Source organism: Calidris pugnax, unplaced genomic scaffold, assembly GCF_001431845.1.
Source record: "Calidris pugnax isolate Ruff unplaced genomic scaffold, ASM143184v1 scaffold89, whole genome shotgun sequence".
Classification (NCBI taxonomy): domain Eukaryota; kingdom Metazoa; phylum Chordata; class Aves; order Charadriiformes; family Scolopacidae; genus Calidris; species Calidris pugnax.
Window position 1 is genome coordinate 3,099,034 of NW_015090865.1, and position 17,738 is coordinate 3,116,771.

At 38.4% G+C, this 17,738-nt stretch overlaps 1 protein-coding gene across 6 annotated transcripts in view; it reads left to right on the top strand.

Annotated features, from left to right (window-relative positions):
- PLEKHA1 (pleckstrin homology domain containing A1) overlaps window positions 1-11,787 on the top strand; it is a 39,351-nt gene extending 27,564 nt beyond the window's left edge. The window contains exons 7-15 of one of the 6 annotated variants that reach the window (XM_014945323.1): window positions 953-1,096; window positions 2,252-2,320; window positions 3,053-3,117; window positions 4,414-4,477; window positions 5,463-5,552; window positions 6,692-6,762; window positions 6,917-7,007; window positions 9,014-9,105; window positions 9,328-11,787. In XM_014945323.1, the coding sequence (XP_014800809.1) occupies window positions 953-1,096; window positions 2,252-2,320; window positions 3,053-3,117; window positions 4,414-4,477; window positions 5,463-5,552; window positions 6,692-6,762; window positions 6,917-7,007; window positions 9,014-9,105; window positions 9,328-9,565 (924 nt within the window). In that variant the 3' untranslated portion in view covers window positions 9,566-11,787. Of the gene's footprint in view, window positions 1-952; window positions 1,097-2,251; window positions 2,321-3,052; window positions 3,118-4,413; window positions 4,478-5,462; window positions 5,553-6,657; window positions 6,763-6,916; window positions 7,008-9,013; window positions 9,106-9,327 lie in introns of all 6 variants that reach the window. The other 5 variants (XM_014945324.1, XM_014945325.1, XM_014945327.1 and 2 more) reach the window with 5 other exon arrangements.
- Window positions 11,788-17,738: the final 5,951 nt, after the last annotated feature.

Sequence of the window (17,738 nt, forward strand, 5' to 3'; positions counted from 1 at the left end):
TTTAAAAAACCAGAACTTTGGCATTGCTAAAAGTCAGGAAAAGTGGGTAAAAAAGGAGGTGATTAAGTCAGCTGATTAACACGTACGCTATGTTTTTAGAGGTAGTGGGGATGACAGCATTAAACTAGAGCAGAAGGGTCTTATCAAGTGGTGTGTGTGAAAAATAAGTAAGTGAAATTCAGTGGAAATAAACGTGATGTAAGAGATTCTGGGAAAAACAATCTGATTTTTAATAGAAGATACTGGATTGTGAAATAACCATTTCCACTTGAGAGGTAAGAGTTACAGTCACACTACGAAAACATCATCTCAGTGTTCAGTAACGGTGGAGGAAAAACCCACAAATATTGGGCATTACTAGAAAAAGAATAAGGAGCAAAACAGAAAATATTTTTGTTGCTGTCTAAGTCCTGTCTTTGACCACTTTTTTCCTCATCTTGAAAACTAGAAATGGAAAGGTTCAAAGATTTCAAGGATGGTTGGTCCACCAAGGATGATTGGTGGAATGATTTCCATGTGAGGAACAACTGAGTAGGCTGGTACTCTTCCATGTGCAAAAGAAAGAACTAAAGGACGATGTAAGAGCTCTACAAAATCACAGTTGGCAGAAAGGGATGGTGTAAACTTATGAGTTTGCACCAAATACATGCATATATCTTGTTTATAGGTCGGTAACATTCTTTATTGAGTGTCTGTCAATATTGTTTGAGAATATTCAGCACTTTCCTAGTGTAGTTTCTAAATGGAGCTTGCAAATACTCAACCAGAGCCCTTGGAGAGTCTCATTCGTTGTCTCTAGAAATCAGCTGAAATATTTTTTCCTTTCAAAGAAATTGGAAATGGGATTTGTGAGCATGGGATGATGCAATTATTTCCTATTATAATAAATACAGTTATTCTTTCGCCTTTAGAAGAAAATGAATGGTCTGAACTTTGCTGCTTTTTTTTCTAGAAAGAAGAAATCAGTGAGTGCAGTGAAGGGGGTGATAGGAATTATTTGAAACGGTCACAAAGTCACCTTCCATATTTTAGTGCTAAGCATCCCCCAGATAATGCTATTATCAAAGCTGGCTACTGTGTAAAACAAGGAGCAGTGGTAAGTATTTGAGATCAGTGTATTTAATTGAGAACAACAGTCCTAAGGTGATAGTTCTACTTGCCAAGTAGATGATTAAAAAAAAAAAGACATAATTACCAATAACTTTAGCCATTCTTAATATTGTCAGTAATGTTGAAGATAAAACTTACCCTCCAGTAGCATGTAATTTATGTCTGTGATACTTCTTTTCATGACATTCTTCAGTGTTACGTTACTGGAGATGTTTTGGAGAGGAAAAGTTTTGGACACAGGGACTTTCACCTAAATTAAGGCAGAAGTTCAATGCCTGCATGCTTTTTAAATCACTAAAATGTGATTTAAAGCTCATTTTTCAGTTCAGAGGAAGAATTCTACAGCTTGTCAGACTAATTAGCACAAGTTGAACTAATCACGCCATGCCTTGCTAAAAGAAGGAACAGATAGTTGAGTTTAAGCAAGATATATGCATGCTTCATAAATCCTCAGACTTATTTTATCTTGGATTATGAAGATTCTTTTTGTAACATGCCTTTTTTTAGTTAAAAATAAGCTAGAAAGCTTTAATGTATTGTCTTTTAACATTTCTTATGGGGCATTGTGCTGCTGAGTTGCTACAGTTTCAGTGGAGATTGAAAAAAATTTGTATAATAGAAAATAGTTGCTTCCAGGCTAAAAGAAGGAACAGATAGTTGAGTTTAAGCAAGATATATGCATGCTTCATAAATCCTCAGACTTATTTTATCTTGGATTATGAAGATTCTTTTTGTAACATGCCTTTTTTTAGTTAAAAATAAGCTAGAAAGCTTTAATGTATTGTCTTTTAACATTTCTTATGGGGCATTGTGCTGCTGAGTTGCTACAGTTTCAGTGGAGATTGAAAAAAATTTGTATAATAGAAAATAGTTGCTTCCAGAATTTTTAATTTTGGCAGTTTAAAAAAAAATTAATTAGGCAGAGTCCTGCCGAATTATTTTGGGGGGCACTGTATATATATACAACCCACATAAATATATGTAATATATAGATATTATAGCTGAATATTTTTAAATAAATAGGAATTATACAAGATCATATAAATATAGACTGGAATTATAAATATGTATATTAATTAGTAATATATAATATGTAAGTATATTTTTGTTTTATATATAAATACTTATTTTCCTTTAATAGATGAAGAACTGGAAGAGAAGATACTTTCAGTTAGATGAAAACACAATAGGATATTTCAAGTCTGAACTGGTAAGTTTCCAAATGTGTGTTATTCTCCAGAGATGGTTGCAAGAAAATCTGAAGAAATGTATTTGAAAAGGCTGCTGTGCTGATTCTGCAACTCTTAGCTATGTCCTGTAATAACTTCTCTTGATTGAGAATAACTAAAAATAATCATCGCTCTTGAATCTTTTGACCAGTTTTGACCAAATTTTAAGTACCTTCAGGTTTCATTTGAACTTGAAACGGCTGGTACTTGAGACGGTCTGGTATCCCCAGAAAGGAATCCTGCACTTATGAAACATGAGAACATCTGTGCATGAAGAACAAATTCTGAGTTGTAGAGTGTCATAAATCAAGGAAAATATAGTTTACAGGTCAACTGTAAGATGCGAAAGGTAAAGCAGCCAAATTTCAGGATGTTTTAGAAGAGATCTTTTGCTTTACCTTTAACGAGGGAATACAACAGTAGCAGGAGTTTGATCTTGCATTGTTGTCTCTGTTAAACTGTCAGAATAACAATTCTGACACATTGCCTATAATAAACCCTCTGTTCTCATTTTAAAATAAAATCTGACTGCAGATTGCTTGCAAGTAAATTCTAACTCAATGAAGAATTGAGGGAGTATACTAGAAAGCTGCCTTGAAAGTCTCATTTACATAAGTCTGCTGCCATCAACTGTCCTGACCTCTGCTTTTTGACTATATTCTATTGTTAGATATGCTCTACTGAAATATTTCTGTCTTTTTTTTTTTTTTCAGGAAAAGGAACCTCTCAGGGTTATACCACTTAAGGAGGTCCATAAAGTTCAGGAATGCAAGCAAAGGTGAGGAGGGAAGGACAGATGTAGTTACATGGGATGTAGTACACTGCTTTTTCCTGACTGGACTGTTCGTTGGAAACAGTGGAGAACTCTTTAATAACTTTGGTTGATGTATTCATGTGGCATACTCTTTACTTAAGAGAGCAAGTAGTTTTGTGCATAACACTGGTTTTGAGGGTTCTGCATTAGTTTGTTTCAAACTTGTAACATTCAGTAGAACATGATACTCTTTACTTAGGACAGCAAGTGGTTTTGTGCAAAAAACTGTTTTTGAGGGTTCTGCATTAGTTTGTGTTTCAAACTTGTAACATTCAGTAGAACATAAATGCATTTGACAAGGGTGGAACAAAGGAGTTATTGTACAGTCATGAGTCAGGGATGAGTGGATGCTGTCTGATTTGAGACAGCAATTTTAGGAGTCTGCTTACATAATCTCTACACCTTTAGAGGACATTACCTTATGTTAAATGTCTGAAATCTAGATGAGAACACTCTTCCTCCTGCTGTTTCCCTCCCACCAAATGGCAATATACTAAAGAATTAATTGCATTTGTAGTAGGTTGGTTTTTTTAGCAGGCTGTTGCTTAGGACTAATACTTTGCAAAGACATAACAAAACATAAGTGTGAAATTTTACAGAACTATAAATATTTTTAACATGATACTATTTTAAATGTTCCAATTAAAAATATATATAGATAAATGCATTTGACAAGGGTGGAACAAAGGAGTTATTGTACAGTCATGAGTCAGGGATGAGTGGATGCTGTCTGATTTGAGACAGCAATTTTAGGAGTCTGCTTACATAATCTCTACACCTTTAGAGGACATTACCTTATGTTAAATGTCTGAAATCTAGATGAGAACACTCTTCCTCCTGCTGTTTCCCTCCCACCAAATGGCAATATACTAAAGAATTAATTGCATTTGTAGTAGGTTGGTTTTTTTAGCAGGCTGTTGCTTAGGACTAATACTTTGCAAAGACATAACAAAATAGAAGTGTGAAATTTTACAGAACAATAAATATTTTTAAACTTAACATGATACAGTTTTAAATGTTCCAATTAAAAATATATATAGTAGCATACATGCCAATGATTAAGAGTCTTAGGACTAAAATGAGTAGGAGAAGATGATTTTCTTTTTCTACTTGGTATTTACCAAAAAAAACAACAGTAGAATGGTAAAGAAATTCAAAGGTCTTCAGATAATGAATGCTCTGGTTCTCTGCACATCTTAGAGTCCTTTTAAAATAGAAAGTTCTTGCTGTTGAAGTATTTGTGTGTTGTTTCATTTACAGTGATATAATGATGAGAGACAATCTCTTTGAAATTGTAACAACTTCTCGAACCTTTTATGTACAGGTAATTTCCTTTTTTCAACTTTGGGCAAAACCAGGAGACTGCCATAGTCAAAGCAAAGAAGCACTCGCTGTTTTGCTTTTTAAGTTGTATTTAATTAGGCCATGATTTTCAGAGGGAATGTGATCTTCATTGTATTTCAGAAAGATGGGTATAAGAAATATTCCACATAACAGCAGCTGCTATGTTGGTAGTATATGAAAGCAATACACAATAAATCATTTGGGTCTTCAAATTCTGTAGGATCAAATCTATTCAAAATTTTTATTTTGAAGTACTAAATTTTTTTGTATAACAATTGAGTTCTCAGATTCAAGTTAGTTGCCACATTAAAATATCTACTAAAACACAGCAATATTTAGATTTCAGTACCTATTTGGTAGATGTATCCATATGCACTCTATACACTTGCATCCTTAGCATGTTATCTTCTAAATGTTGATATAATGCGAGTCACAAAGACTTGCTTTTCTGAGCTCTGTGGGAATGTGGTGCTCATAGCTCTGGAAAGAATTTTTGAGTTCGATTGTTGTACATAAATGTAGAGCTGACCCCTAACAGAGACTGATTTTTATTTTACTGTAACTCATCAGTAAATACCTCATAGAAATAAAGTGCAACAGTGACTGAAAAGTACAGAAGTTCTGTCTTGGACCAGAGCCTGCTGAGAGGGGTCAGCAGATCTGCTGCAAGAATTGCTGTGGGGGCTTTAATTATTTTGTTGGCTGAAAGTAAAAATGTAAATCTACAATATGTAAACAGTATCAAAATGCTTAATTTTTGCTTATTAATTTGTATCATTATATATATATAATAGTAAATTCAAGGTAAGATTTTAAGAAATGTCTGGGTTAAGAAATGTAAAGCCCTGTGGCTTTAAATAAGACTGCTGAAGTAGGATAAGGCTGTCACTTTAATGCAGATGCTCAGGATGCTGGGAAAGTTGAGAGGTGATTATGTTAAATATACCACATATTGTTTGATCCAGGCGGACAGCCCAGAAGACATGCACAGTTGGATAAAAGCAATTTCTGGGGCCATTGTAGCACAGAGGGGACCTGGAAGATCAGCAGCTTCCGTATGTTATTCTGAACCTCAGAGAAAATGTTGATGTTCATTTGTGCACATGAAGTTCTAGTTGTTTTTTCCCTTTGCCCTGTCCTCTCTCCTGTCCTGTAGTAACGTGGCACCTTTGCATGAATGAACTTTCTTACAGACTGGCATAAAATATTGTGCATTTTTAATAGAGCGCTTATATCTTAGTCTGACATGTATGTAACTTTATGTGCATTGTATTGTCTTGAACGTGTAGATGATGCAGGCTCTAACCTAGAAAAAACTCTTCTGAGTTCAGTATGGTCTTTGTCACTGTGCTGCTACTAGTTTGGAAGTAAAATTGAAACTTTCTAATTCCTGCGAGGTGTTTCTAATTGCTGAATTTTGCAATCAAATGACAATATCTTAATTTGTTTTTAACAACTCTCACGACTAAATTGTCTTTTTTCTGTTGTTGATAGTTTATTGTATACACAGATACAGATTCAAATTTAAAGTAACTTCTCTGAGATCTCTGCTCGCATGAATTGGTTTTTGCTGTTGGAAACGTAGTGTGAACACCATCCAGCATCACTGAACTGAGGCACTGTGACAAATCTGACTATTTGTGAAGCCACGTGGATGCCAACATTTCAGACATACTTGTGTTTAAACTGTAGTAGCTTCAGAACAAAGAACGTGAACTTGTGAATAGTGAAAGTTGCTGTGGTGTCACAGTGTCTCCAAGTATGTCCAGGTTTAACAAATGGAATACTTCACAGTTCAGATGTTGCAAGCCATGGTTTTCACTTGCTGGCTATGGGACGCTTTGAAATATGCTGAATATATCATTACCCCCATAATCTGAAACCTAATCATTTAAATCTGGCCTTTCACTGCAATTTGCATTGATACTCTGTTACTGTTAACTCGGTCTAAACTCTCAATTATTGCAGCTGGGAGCTGCTTCCTACTTTTAAATACAACTTCCCATCATAAATTGAATTTTGGGGGGAATGAAAATATGCAGGTGACTTTTCTTTGTGTATGCCTTTTTTTGTGTGGGGCTAACTGAGCGATCTAGCTGTTACTGTCTGCATCACTTCTTTCTTTTTTTCCCCTCTTTTCTCTTCTTTCCCCAAGTTTAGGTTACTCTAATCTTAGCTTTGCACTGTGTTCCAGATGCGGCAGGCCAGAAGGCTGTCGAATCCTTGTATACAGAGGTATACATCAAGAACTGGTGAATGCAGCACGTATGTGGGCTCTCATGTAAAACTTGCCTTCTTAACAGAGGGCTAGGACTAGAGACTAATTTGCACTATAAAAAAAAAAACACTAAAAATAATGCTACCTGTTGTCACTACCATTACTGAAAACTAACTCATAAATTATATCATTCACTTACAGGTTTGCACTGTTTTTTCTTACTTTTAAAAATAATTGGAAATTAAAAATGGCAAAAACATTTTATACTTCAGAGAGTACTATATATTTAAACGTAAGTTATGTGATGTCGTTTTAATGGGAAAGTATTAAAACTAATTTGCATGAGAGTTCATATTTCCATTTTACTTTACATTTTTTTGAAACTGCGCAAAAGCAAAATTAAATTTAAGCTCCCCACAAACTAATACAGATGCGTGCACACAAAAAAATGCACGTTATAACTCTAGTAATTGGAAGGATAATATTGTAGCCTGATTTGCATGGCTTATAAGTCTCTGCATGAAATTATTAGTTCAAACGTAGAAGTATTACACTGTATAATGGGTACACTGTTCAAAGCAGGACACCTTAGGAGGAATACAGCAGCCTAGTCCCTTCCCTGAAATTACACTCAGTGTGGGTAGTAAAATCTGAGTGTCCTTCAGTTAAATTTAGCCAAAAGTTTATTTCAGAAATCTTGTCCTAATGTCCCTTACTTTTGTACTATTTGTTGAAATAAAATCAGTAATAATAAGAATAGTAGGTCAATCACTAAATCATATGTTCTCCTATGGAAAATGTTTTTCTTAAAGTGGAGTATCCGCAGGTATGAAATAAGGCAATGTAAATAATGTGAGATACTTCACTGAAATTGAACGCAAAACTCCAAAAGAAGTTACACAGCTCCTTCACCCAAGAATATTAGTTAAACAAAACTGAAGTCCAAAAAGTTGCACAGCTCCTTCACCCAAGAATATTAGTTAATTTATAAAAAGTAGTGTAATATTTGGCAGAATCCATTATGATTAAATTCATTAATTCACGTCATAGCATTCTAAAAGAGACTTGGAAAACTGCTGTGAAAACAATAAGTATTTCATTGAGGATGTAAATTTGCATCTTGGACACACGTCTGATGATTTTGGTTTTTTTTGCTAACAAATGTGCTTGAGAAGTGACTTGATTTGTGTGCACACATGGGTTGGCCGATGTCCTCAGTCCGTGTACTAACACCGGTGGTGGCAGAAGTGGCAGCAGCCGCAGCTCCTCACGCATGGAGGGGAGGCATTCACTGCACCATCACCCATCATTTGGATCCTGGCATTTCATGCTGCATCCAGCGCTGGTTTAGCTGTCCCTGGGTATTAGAAACATCCTCACAGGACTGATAGATGCAATGCAGAACCTGAGGAACTTTTTGTTCTGGAGATACAACTTAGGCCAGGCACATCCTGATACCCTAGGGTATCTAAAATGGCATTTTGTGCCTGTGCTTTAGACATCTAAACCATTCCTAGCTAGCCTGGGAGTTGATTTCTATCAGTAAGTAAATGGTGGATCATTTATTTGGCTGTATCAATCTGATAGACATTACATAAAGGTCAACAGAATGGCAGTAATAAACCCAAAAGGCCCTGGAACCAATTTGCTCAATTTGTTATTGGGGAGGTCGGTACCCAAAGAAGAGGGAACAGTAAAACGTTCATTAGTTCAGGGATTAGGATGAGTGCCAATGTGTATGAACACATTCAAATACATCTGTGGTTGTGGAGTCCCCTTCCTTGGAGATTTTCAAGACCTGCCTGGATGCAGTCCTGAGTAACATGCTCTAGCTCTGGGCAATCCTGCTTCAGCAGGGGAGTTGGACTAGATGATCTCTATGGTCCCTTCCAACTCTAAAAATTCAGTGAAATTCAGTGAAATTTTTCTCTGGGAAAGATGTTGCTTTCAATGGCGTTTAAAGTTTGTATCTTCAAAAGGTTACTTAACATCTCAGTACGATTAGAAGCTTCAGTTTGCTGGACTGCATTATAAAAGACTAAAGAGCTGCTGAGCTTGATTTCAGAAATTTAATTTCCTCGAGTGAAGAAACTGGTGTTGCTGTCACACCCTGCTGTAAGCTCACATTGAATAATCCACTGCCTTGAGACAGCACCTGCCTCCTGCTGCTGTGGCTGACGCTTCGCTTTGTGTATTTTCTGTCTTGATTTAAATTGTTTTTCTGAGGGTGAAATCTTAAAATGCATCTTTCCAGCATGACGTCAGTGAATCGGTCTGACATGTGCTCTTCTTTTCCAGGAGCATACCGAGCCTCCTGCAGAACCCAACCATGCTCCCCGTCCTGCCGGCCCAGCCCCAGCCACCCCACATTCCGCAGCCTCTCTCGGCAGATTTTAAATTTGTTTTTCTGAGGGTGAAATCTTAAAATGCTTAAATTGTTTTTCTGAGGGTGAAATCTTAAAATGCATCTTTCCAATGTGACGTCAGTGAATCGGTCTGACATGTGCTCTTCTTTTCCAGGAGCATACCGAGCCTCCTGCAGAACCCAACCATGCTCCCCGTCCTGCCGGCCCAGCCCCAGCCACCCCACATTCCGCAGCCTCTCTCGGCAGCCCTCTGGTCCCCAACCCTCCCACCAAACACCCTGCCTTGGAGAAGCGAGGATTTCACGAGTCTTTTACCAAGGCCAAGCCAGGGAGCTACAAGATCCAGGTTGTCGCTCCAAGAGAATCAGCTTCCAAAGTGACTGAACAGGGCCTCTGGGAACCCCAAAGTAAAAATGGCACTCAGGAACAGGATCCTGGCCTTGTGGATCTGGATGATGCAAGCCTTCCAGTTAGTGACGTGTAGGGATGGAAGCGTTTGGAGAACGATCCATTTTGTTCGGTCCTCTTAATTTCCTTGCTCGGACTTTTAACCAAAGAAAATGATAGGAAAGGAGAACAAAAAAAACCGGAACACTGATTTTTTATATATATATGTACATGTGTGTTTCTGGGCACACGTGTGTATATATAAGTGTTTATATATTGCCTTGCCAGCTGAAGGTCAGAAACGGACCTTAATGCGTTTTCTCAAAGCCTGATAGTAAATCACTTACTAGGGAGGGGCCAAACTGCACAATTTAGGAGAAAAACAACAAAAAAAAAAAACCCAAAAGACAAAAGCAAAAAAAAGTACTTCTGCAACTAAGCAAGGTACCAGCAGCTTCTCATTCCTAATCTGGCCAATTTACTAAATTTACAACTAATGCTCTATTGTGGAGAACTTATTGCCAACAAATGTGATTCTTTAGTTTCATTTTGAACTACAGTAAGATTTTAGGCGTGGATGAGAATTGGTTCTCTCCATGATTCTCAGATACCAGGAAATGCACAAAATGTTTTTTTCTGTTCTCTAGTATCAACAGTGTCAACTGATTTGTTACCAGAACAAGAATTCTGAACTCCCTTGGAATTCTAATTATGGTGCTGTAAAAATTCCACTAAAATAATATTTTGAATAGTCAGCCTATTTTTAATGCACTCCTAAAGGTGGGTTGTAACTTTTTGCACATTTGGATTTTAATGGAATGCATGTAACGAATGGTGTTTTGGAGGGGGGGAGAAGAGAAATTGGACTTTGGAATTTGGACACTTTAGATCTTTTGAACTAAGTCGGGTTTATATTGTGTTACATTAGGCTTTGCAGCAATTATTTTTCGTAAATGTCTAACCGTATCGTTCGATAACTGTTTGGAGAATGGTTTTCTTATCAGTGCTTTGTGAACAGTTCTTGTTTCTAGATTGATCAGTGGAAGACCTCGTTTAGTTTTGTCATTATTGGTACTGAACTGTTCATAGTCATGCAATTGTGGCCTATAACTTTTGGTGCACTAAGGATCTTAAGTGCCTGTGTTTTTCCTCACGTTGTTGAAACACTTGGATTCGTGATGTACACAGACCGCTCCTAAGGGGTTTGGATGTTGGCTTGGAGTTGCTCTGAATGGCATGGTTGGAAACAGCTTTTTAAAACAGAAAACTTGTGCTAGGGATACCAGTGTTCTGGTATTGCACCTACTAGCTGTGCAATATATGGGTTTCTTTAAAAAAAATGAGTATTTGTTGTTTGTGTACACTGTGTTACGGGGCTTCAGTGATGCAAGTGAAAAAGAACCTTTACATTTCAAGTATTGGATTAGATTGAGTGTCTACTTTTCATCATTTTTGAAAAATGTTTGCTTTAATCAAAACCCCACAAATATCTCATGCTGCTGCTTATTGTGATTCAGATTGTCCACCTTTGTGCTATTTTTTTTTTTGTCTACTGGAACCTAAGATACATATCATACAAGTCCATCTTCTCTCCAACTTCCAAACGGACTTCCTGCTTGAGAGATATGGATGGCTTTACCACAATAATTTGTTGATCCACAGATAGAATAATTGGTGTCATATAAGAATGAACTATAGTCTAATTTCAAAACCTTAAATTATATCAGCACCTTCTTTTTTTTTTTCTTTATCCATAAGCTAACTAATCACTGTCTGGAGGCAGTGGTGTTTGTAAATTACTGGTTTTATTTGACTCATTAGGTATATGTGAAACTAGCACAGAATTGGAAGTTACTGTAAATGTCTGAACTAGTATTGTTAGGTTTTAACTTCTATAAAGATATAAAACAATAGCTCTTTAAAAGCTTATTTTTTCACAAGTACATTCTGTGTGGAAGACACTTTGCATTGAAATATTTTTACTGTAGTGTAATATCTGAAATCACTTCTCTGGTACAGCTTTCACACTGCATGTTCATTTTACTATCTTTTGGTATTGGCAATTTTACACATTGGGTGGAGGTAAAGCAGCTCCGTTATGGGACTTACAAAAAGAGGAAAAAAAAAAAAAGAAAGAAAAAAGAAAAGAACTACTGTTGTAGTTCAGTAGCATAGGGAAATATTTGTGGTTGGTAATTGTCAGGGTCTCCTATTTATCAGTACTTTTATAAATCTATGAAAATTGTTAAATTATTTTAGGAACAGTGCTGTAAATATGTCACATTTAAATTGTCAATAAATCAGTTTGGGTAACTTAAAGTAACATCTGACTGAGTTTCCTTGCACCATGTTAAATATTTATCAGAAAAATGCATTCCATTTTAGCACATGAGAGGTCAGATTATCTCTCACCCAGCTACAATGTCTTTTTAATTCTTCAAATCTGGTCAGGTTATGTAGCCTAAGAAAGGAATTGAGCAGAATGAGCTGGTTTTGCTGTTTTCAGTTTCTTTTGTGGAATTTTTACATAATGCAAGGGAAGTTTATCAGTTTTCTTTTTTAATCAGTGGAAGGGAGGAGATGATGCATTGTAATTTCAAGTTAATCATTTGGGAACACTCAAGTACTGTCTGAAAGGGGGGGAAAAAAAGAAACAGACCCCCCCAAAAAAAAGTAACATGCCTTTTTCTGGCATTATATTATTGCATAACAAAGTTTCTCTCAGAGAAATGCTTTCCTGGAATAAAGGCACCTGTTTGGCACCTGGAAGCTCCTCCCCATCCGTACGGCAGAGAGGGATCACGCTGGAGTGACTGCATTTCTCAACTCCATTTTTCCCTTCATAAATGCTGCTGTTAATCTGTCTCAACAGTATGCGAGCTCCAGATAAAACGGTAATGGGATGAGATATTTTATATAGTTATCAAAATTCCAGTTTGACTGTGACATCTCCTGGCTGTGAATTGTTCCAGATACATACACAGCTGCAGTTACACTGGGGTCAAACGGTGCCTTCTGTTGCCCCCAGCATTTTACTCCGTAACATCTGACTTCTCCAGGAGTCACTGAGTGTCTTGAAGCTTCTGTTTTAACCTGTTTCACCCTAAACCAGGGTTGGTATGAAGTAGGTAATAGTACCTTTGGTTAGCCCATCTCCATTTAAACTAAACTTTTTCAGCTTTATCATGACAATGTGGAGTTCCAAAGGCAGCTTGATTACAGCAGTATGGAGTTGATGTTTCATTGGGGTCATCAGTATAACAAGTTCAGCACAGGAAAGATGTGGACCTGTTGGAGCAGGTCCAGAGGAGTCCATGAAGATGCTCCAAGGGCTGGAGCCCCTCTGCTGTGAGGACAAGCTGAGAGAGTTGGGGGTGTTGAGCCTGGAGAAGAAAGAGAAGGCTCCAGGGAGACGTTGGAGCCCCTTCCAGTCCCTAAAGGGGTCTTGTAAGAAAGATGGGGGCAGGTGTTTGAGCAATAGGACAAGGGGTAATGGCTTTAAACTAAAGGATGGTAGATATAAGGAAGAAATTTTTTCACTGAAAGTGGTGAGACACTGGCCCAGGTTGCCCAGAGAGGTGATCGATGCCCCATCCCTTGAAATATTCAAGGTCAGGTTGGAGAGGGCTTTGACCAGCCTCATCTAGTTGAAGATGTCCCTGCTCGTGGCAGGGGGGTGGATTAGATGACCTTTAAAGGTCTGTTCCCACCCACACCATTCCATGGTTCTAATCCCAGTTCAGCAATACAGTTTATTCTTCATAGTAATAAATGTCAGAATAAAAAGCAATTGCTAGCTGCAACTGAAACTCATTTATAAAAGCTGAAAATACCATTTCTAATTCATCTATTTTATCACATGCATCTCTGCTGTTCAGCCTTCAACTTTCTTACCTTCTAATTATTTTCCTAAAAATCTTAAGTTCTTTTTCCCAGCCCCTTGAGACCTGAGCTGTGGTCCCTGAAATGACTTCCCTGCAGTGTCTTCACTGTTGTGGGTTTTCATTTGCTGTGCACTTGCTGCTGCCCCTTTTCTGAAGAGGGAAGGTGTCTTCACTGTTTGCGGGTTTTCATTTGCCGTGTACTTGCTGCTGCCCCTTTTCTGAAGAGGGAACTGAATTTTACGGTGATAGATTTAAACCCACCCTATTGCAATAAGGAATTTGCAGAAATTGAAGTGCTAAACCTGCAATCCGTGTGCCTGAGGGTAACTGCCGAAGGGCGATGGGCCAGAATATAGTTAAAGAAACTGGTTTTTGCCTTATCCTAGTGGAATACCAGGATCTCAGCACCACCTAGAGGTCATGCTCTGGCTTGGAAAGTGATCCGAGTCAGGCGTTTACTCTTTATGTGTGTTAATGAATCTTAAAAATTAGTTTTGAAGCTGCAGTTGTGAAGTCACTGGGCTATTCAAAGTTGGTGGCTTTTTGGTTTTTTTTAGAACTCCTGCTCTTTGTAAGCTCTGAATAGCTCTGGAGGCAAATCGGTTGATGACGAAGCAAAATGTTTATTATATGAGTTTACTTCTGAGGAAGCTGTGATGTTGTAGGGGGGGAAAAAAGTGAATAATCTGTTAACTTGTCCGGTGAATAATGAAAGTGTGAGGCTTCTCGTGATGCTACTGGCTGTGGAAAGCAGTTACAGGCAATCAGTGTAGTCAAAAAAGAGTTGAAAAAGAAGAAATTGAAGAAATGACGCTTTGGGGAATCCATTTTTTTGTAGTGCAAACTGGCAAAATTCAAACCACGGCCCTAATGAAATATATCATCAAGTTCCCAACCTCCTGAAAAAAAAGTAACATGCCTTTTTCTGGCATTATATTATTGCATAACAAAGTTTCTCTCAGAGAAATGCTTTCCTGGAATAAAGGCACCTGTTTGGCACCTGGAAGCTCCTCCCCATCCGTACGGCAGAGAGGGATCACGCTGGAGTGACTGCATTTCTCAACTCCATTTTTCCCTTCATAAATGCTGCTGTTAATCTGTCTCAACAGTATGCGAGCTCCAGATAAAACGGTAATGGGATGAGATATTTTATATAGTTATCAAAATTCCAGTTTGACTGTGACATCTCCTGGCTGTGAATTGTTCCAGATACATACACAGCTGCAGTTACACTGGGGTCAAACGGTGCCTTCTGTTGCCCCCAGCATTTTACTCCGTAACATCTGACTTCTCCAGGAGTCACTGAGTGTCTTGAAGCTTCTGTTTTAACCTGTTTCACCCTAAACCAGGGTTGGTATGAAGTAGGTAATAGTACCTTTGGTTAGCCCATCTCCATTTAAACTAAACTTTTTCAGCTTTATCATGACAATGTGGAGTTCCAAAGGCAGCTTGATTACAGCAGTATGGAGTTGAAGTTTCAGTGAGGTCATCAGTAGAACAAGTTCAGCACAGGAAAGATGTGGACCTGTTGGAGCAGGTCCAGAGGAGTCCATGAAGATGCTCCAAGGGCTGGAGCCCCTCTGCTGTGAGGACAAGCTGAGAGAGTTGGGGGTGTTGAGCCTGGAGAAGAAAGAGAAGGCTCCAGGGAGACGTTGGAGCCCCTTCCAGTCCCTAAAGGGGTCTTGTAAGAAAGATGGGGGCAGGTGTTTGAGCAATAGGACAAGGGGTAATGGCTTTAAACTAAAGGATGGTAGATATAAGGAAGAAATTTTTTCACTGAAAGTGGTGAGACACTGGCCCAGGTTGCCCAGAGAGGTGATCGATGCCCCATCCCTTGAAATATTCAAGGTCAGGTTGGAGAGGGCTTTGACCAGCCTCATCTAGTTGAAGATGTCCCTGCTCGTGGCAGGGGGGTGGATTAGATGACCTTTAAAGGTCTGTTCCCACCCACACCATTCCATGGTTCTAATCCCAGTTCAGCAATACAGTTTATTCTTCATAGTAATAAATGTCAGAATAAAAAGCAATTGCTAGCTGCAACTGAAACTCATTTATAAAAGCTGAAAATACCATTTCTAATTCATCTATTTTATCACATGCATCTCTGCTGTTCAGCCTTCAACTTTCTTACCTTCTAATTATTTTCCTAAAAATCTTAAGTTCTTTTTCCCAGCCCCTTGAGACCTGAGCTGTGGTCCCTGAAATGACTTCCCTGCAGTGTCTTCACTGTTGTGGGTTTTCATTTGCTGTGCACTTGCTGCTGCCCCTTTTCTGAAGAGGGAACTGAATTTTACGGTGATAGATTTAAACCCACCCTATTGCAATAAGGAATTTGCAGAAATTGAAGTGCTAAACCTGCAATCCGTGTGCCTGAAGGTAACTGCCGAAGGGCCATGGGCCAGAATATAGTTAAAGAAACTGGATTTTTCCTTATCCTCGTGGAATAACAGGATCTCAGCACCACCTAGAGGTCATGCTCTGGCTTGGAAAGTGATCCGAGTCAGGCGTTTACTCTTTAAGTGTGTTTATGAATCTTAAAAACTAATTTTGAAGCTGCAGTTATGAAGTCACTGGGCTATTCAAAGTTGGTGGCTTTTTGGTTTTTTTTAGAACTCCTGCTCTTTGTAAGCTCTGAATAGCTCTGGAGGCAAATTGGTTGATGACGAAGCAAAATGTTTATTATATGAGTTTACTTCTGAGGAAGCTGTGATGTTGTAGGGGGGGAAAAAAGTGAATAATCTGTTAACTTGTCCGGTGAATAATGAAAGTGTGAGGCTTCTCGTGATGCTACTGGCTGTGGAAAGCAGTTAAGGGGAAAAAGTGAATAGTCTGTTAACTTGTCCAGAAGCATGAGGCTTTTCGTGATGCTACTGGCTGTGGAAAGCAGTTACAGGCAATCAGTGTAGTCAAAAAAGAGTTGAAAAAGAAGAAATTGAAGAAATGACGCTTTGGGGAATCCATTTTTTTGTAGTGCAAACTGGCAAAATTCAAACCACGGCCCTAATGAAATATATCATCAAGTTCCCAACCTCCTGCCCTGGGCAGGGACAAAATGCCCAGATTAGTAGAAAATGCTGATATTCAAAGGTTAGTTTTTTAGGCTTTATAGGAAGTCTACATTTTAATGGGTGGAGAAATTAGTGAGCACATCAAAAAGGTGCACTCTGAAGGTACGGGACAAAAATATTGCTGTTCTTATAAAGATTCTGTATTAATTTGAGGTGAGAGAGAGGGGAGAAATTAAGAGGAGGATATAAGGACGGGGCATTTTTAGTCTAAAAGTTAAAATTAAATTTAAAAATAAAGCCCTCTGCGCTATGTACAGTTTGACCTTTTGTCAGTTTCGTTTGAAATCTTAATATTCATCTGTATTTTGGAGCACAACCTGTATGACTATTTGATGCCCTAAGCCAGTCAGCTGCTGAAACAGATCTTCTGTTGGAGTGATGATAGAATTGTCTTGGTTTGAAGGGACATTTCAGATGGAGGAGTGATCTGAAGGTAAGGGAGGTGACTTTCTGGAGGAGCTGGGTGTGAGTCCTGCTCTGGACCTGGATCACATCCCACATCTCCTTGTGGCTTCAGATTTGCTGTGCAGCCTCTCAGAGAAAAGGAAACTGGTTCTCATTTGTGCAGGAATGGTCAGGTAGCAGTTGAGTGTCTTCAAAGTGGTACCTTTGAACGCTGTAATTAGGGCTTTGCATTTAAAACGACTGTGATTCTGCATCTCAATCTGCACAGTGAACACATCTCCCAAGAATTTCAACCACTCTGTTGCGCTGCATTCCTCCTGCCCCATTCCCCTAATGAGAACTGAGCACATGGTGGGTCTCAACTGTGGGTTTCCACATGCATTTGCATTGTGTAAATTAAGATTAAGTTAATTAAGAGGTTTCAACGCGTGTTTCACAGTCCCTGCCTGTAGTGTAGTCCTGCAAGTTCTCAGATTGCCCTCTGACATCAAGGCCAAACTGCCTTGATTAAATACACAAATGTGTATTTAATTTATTGAGATTAGCAATTGGTTTTTTTGGGGCAGGTTGCTCGGTTTCGTGTGAGGCTTTGGGAGAGACACCCAATTTGCTCATTTTATTCTGTAAGTGATGCCAACAGCTGTGCTTGTCCAGCACCAGGGCTGGATTCACATCTGGAAAAGAACATGTAGTTTTAAATTCCCTGGTTTGCAGCCATTCTCTTTCAAAGTAATGGCATTTTTGCTGTATGTAGCAGTGAATCCAGTGTATGTTTTTTTTAAAGGTTGGTTTGTGGGTTTTGTTTTGGTTTTTTACAGTAAAACTTTGTTTAACAAAATAGAGAAGTCCTGCAAAGTAGAGAAGTCCTGGGTTTTTGGGGGTGCAGGTAGGGATGTCGCATCCTGGCCAAAAA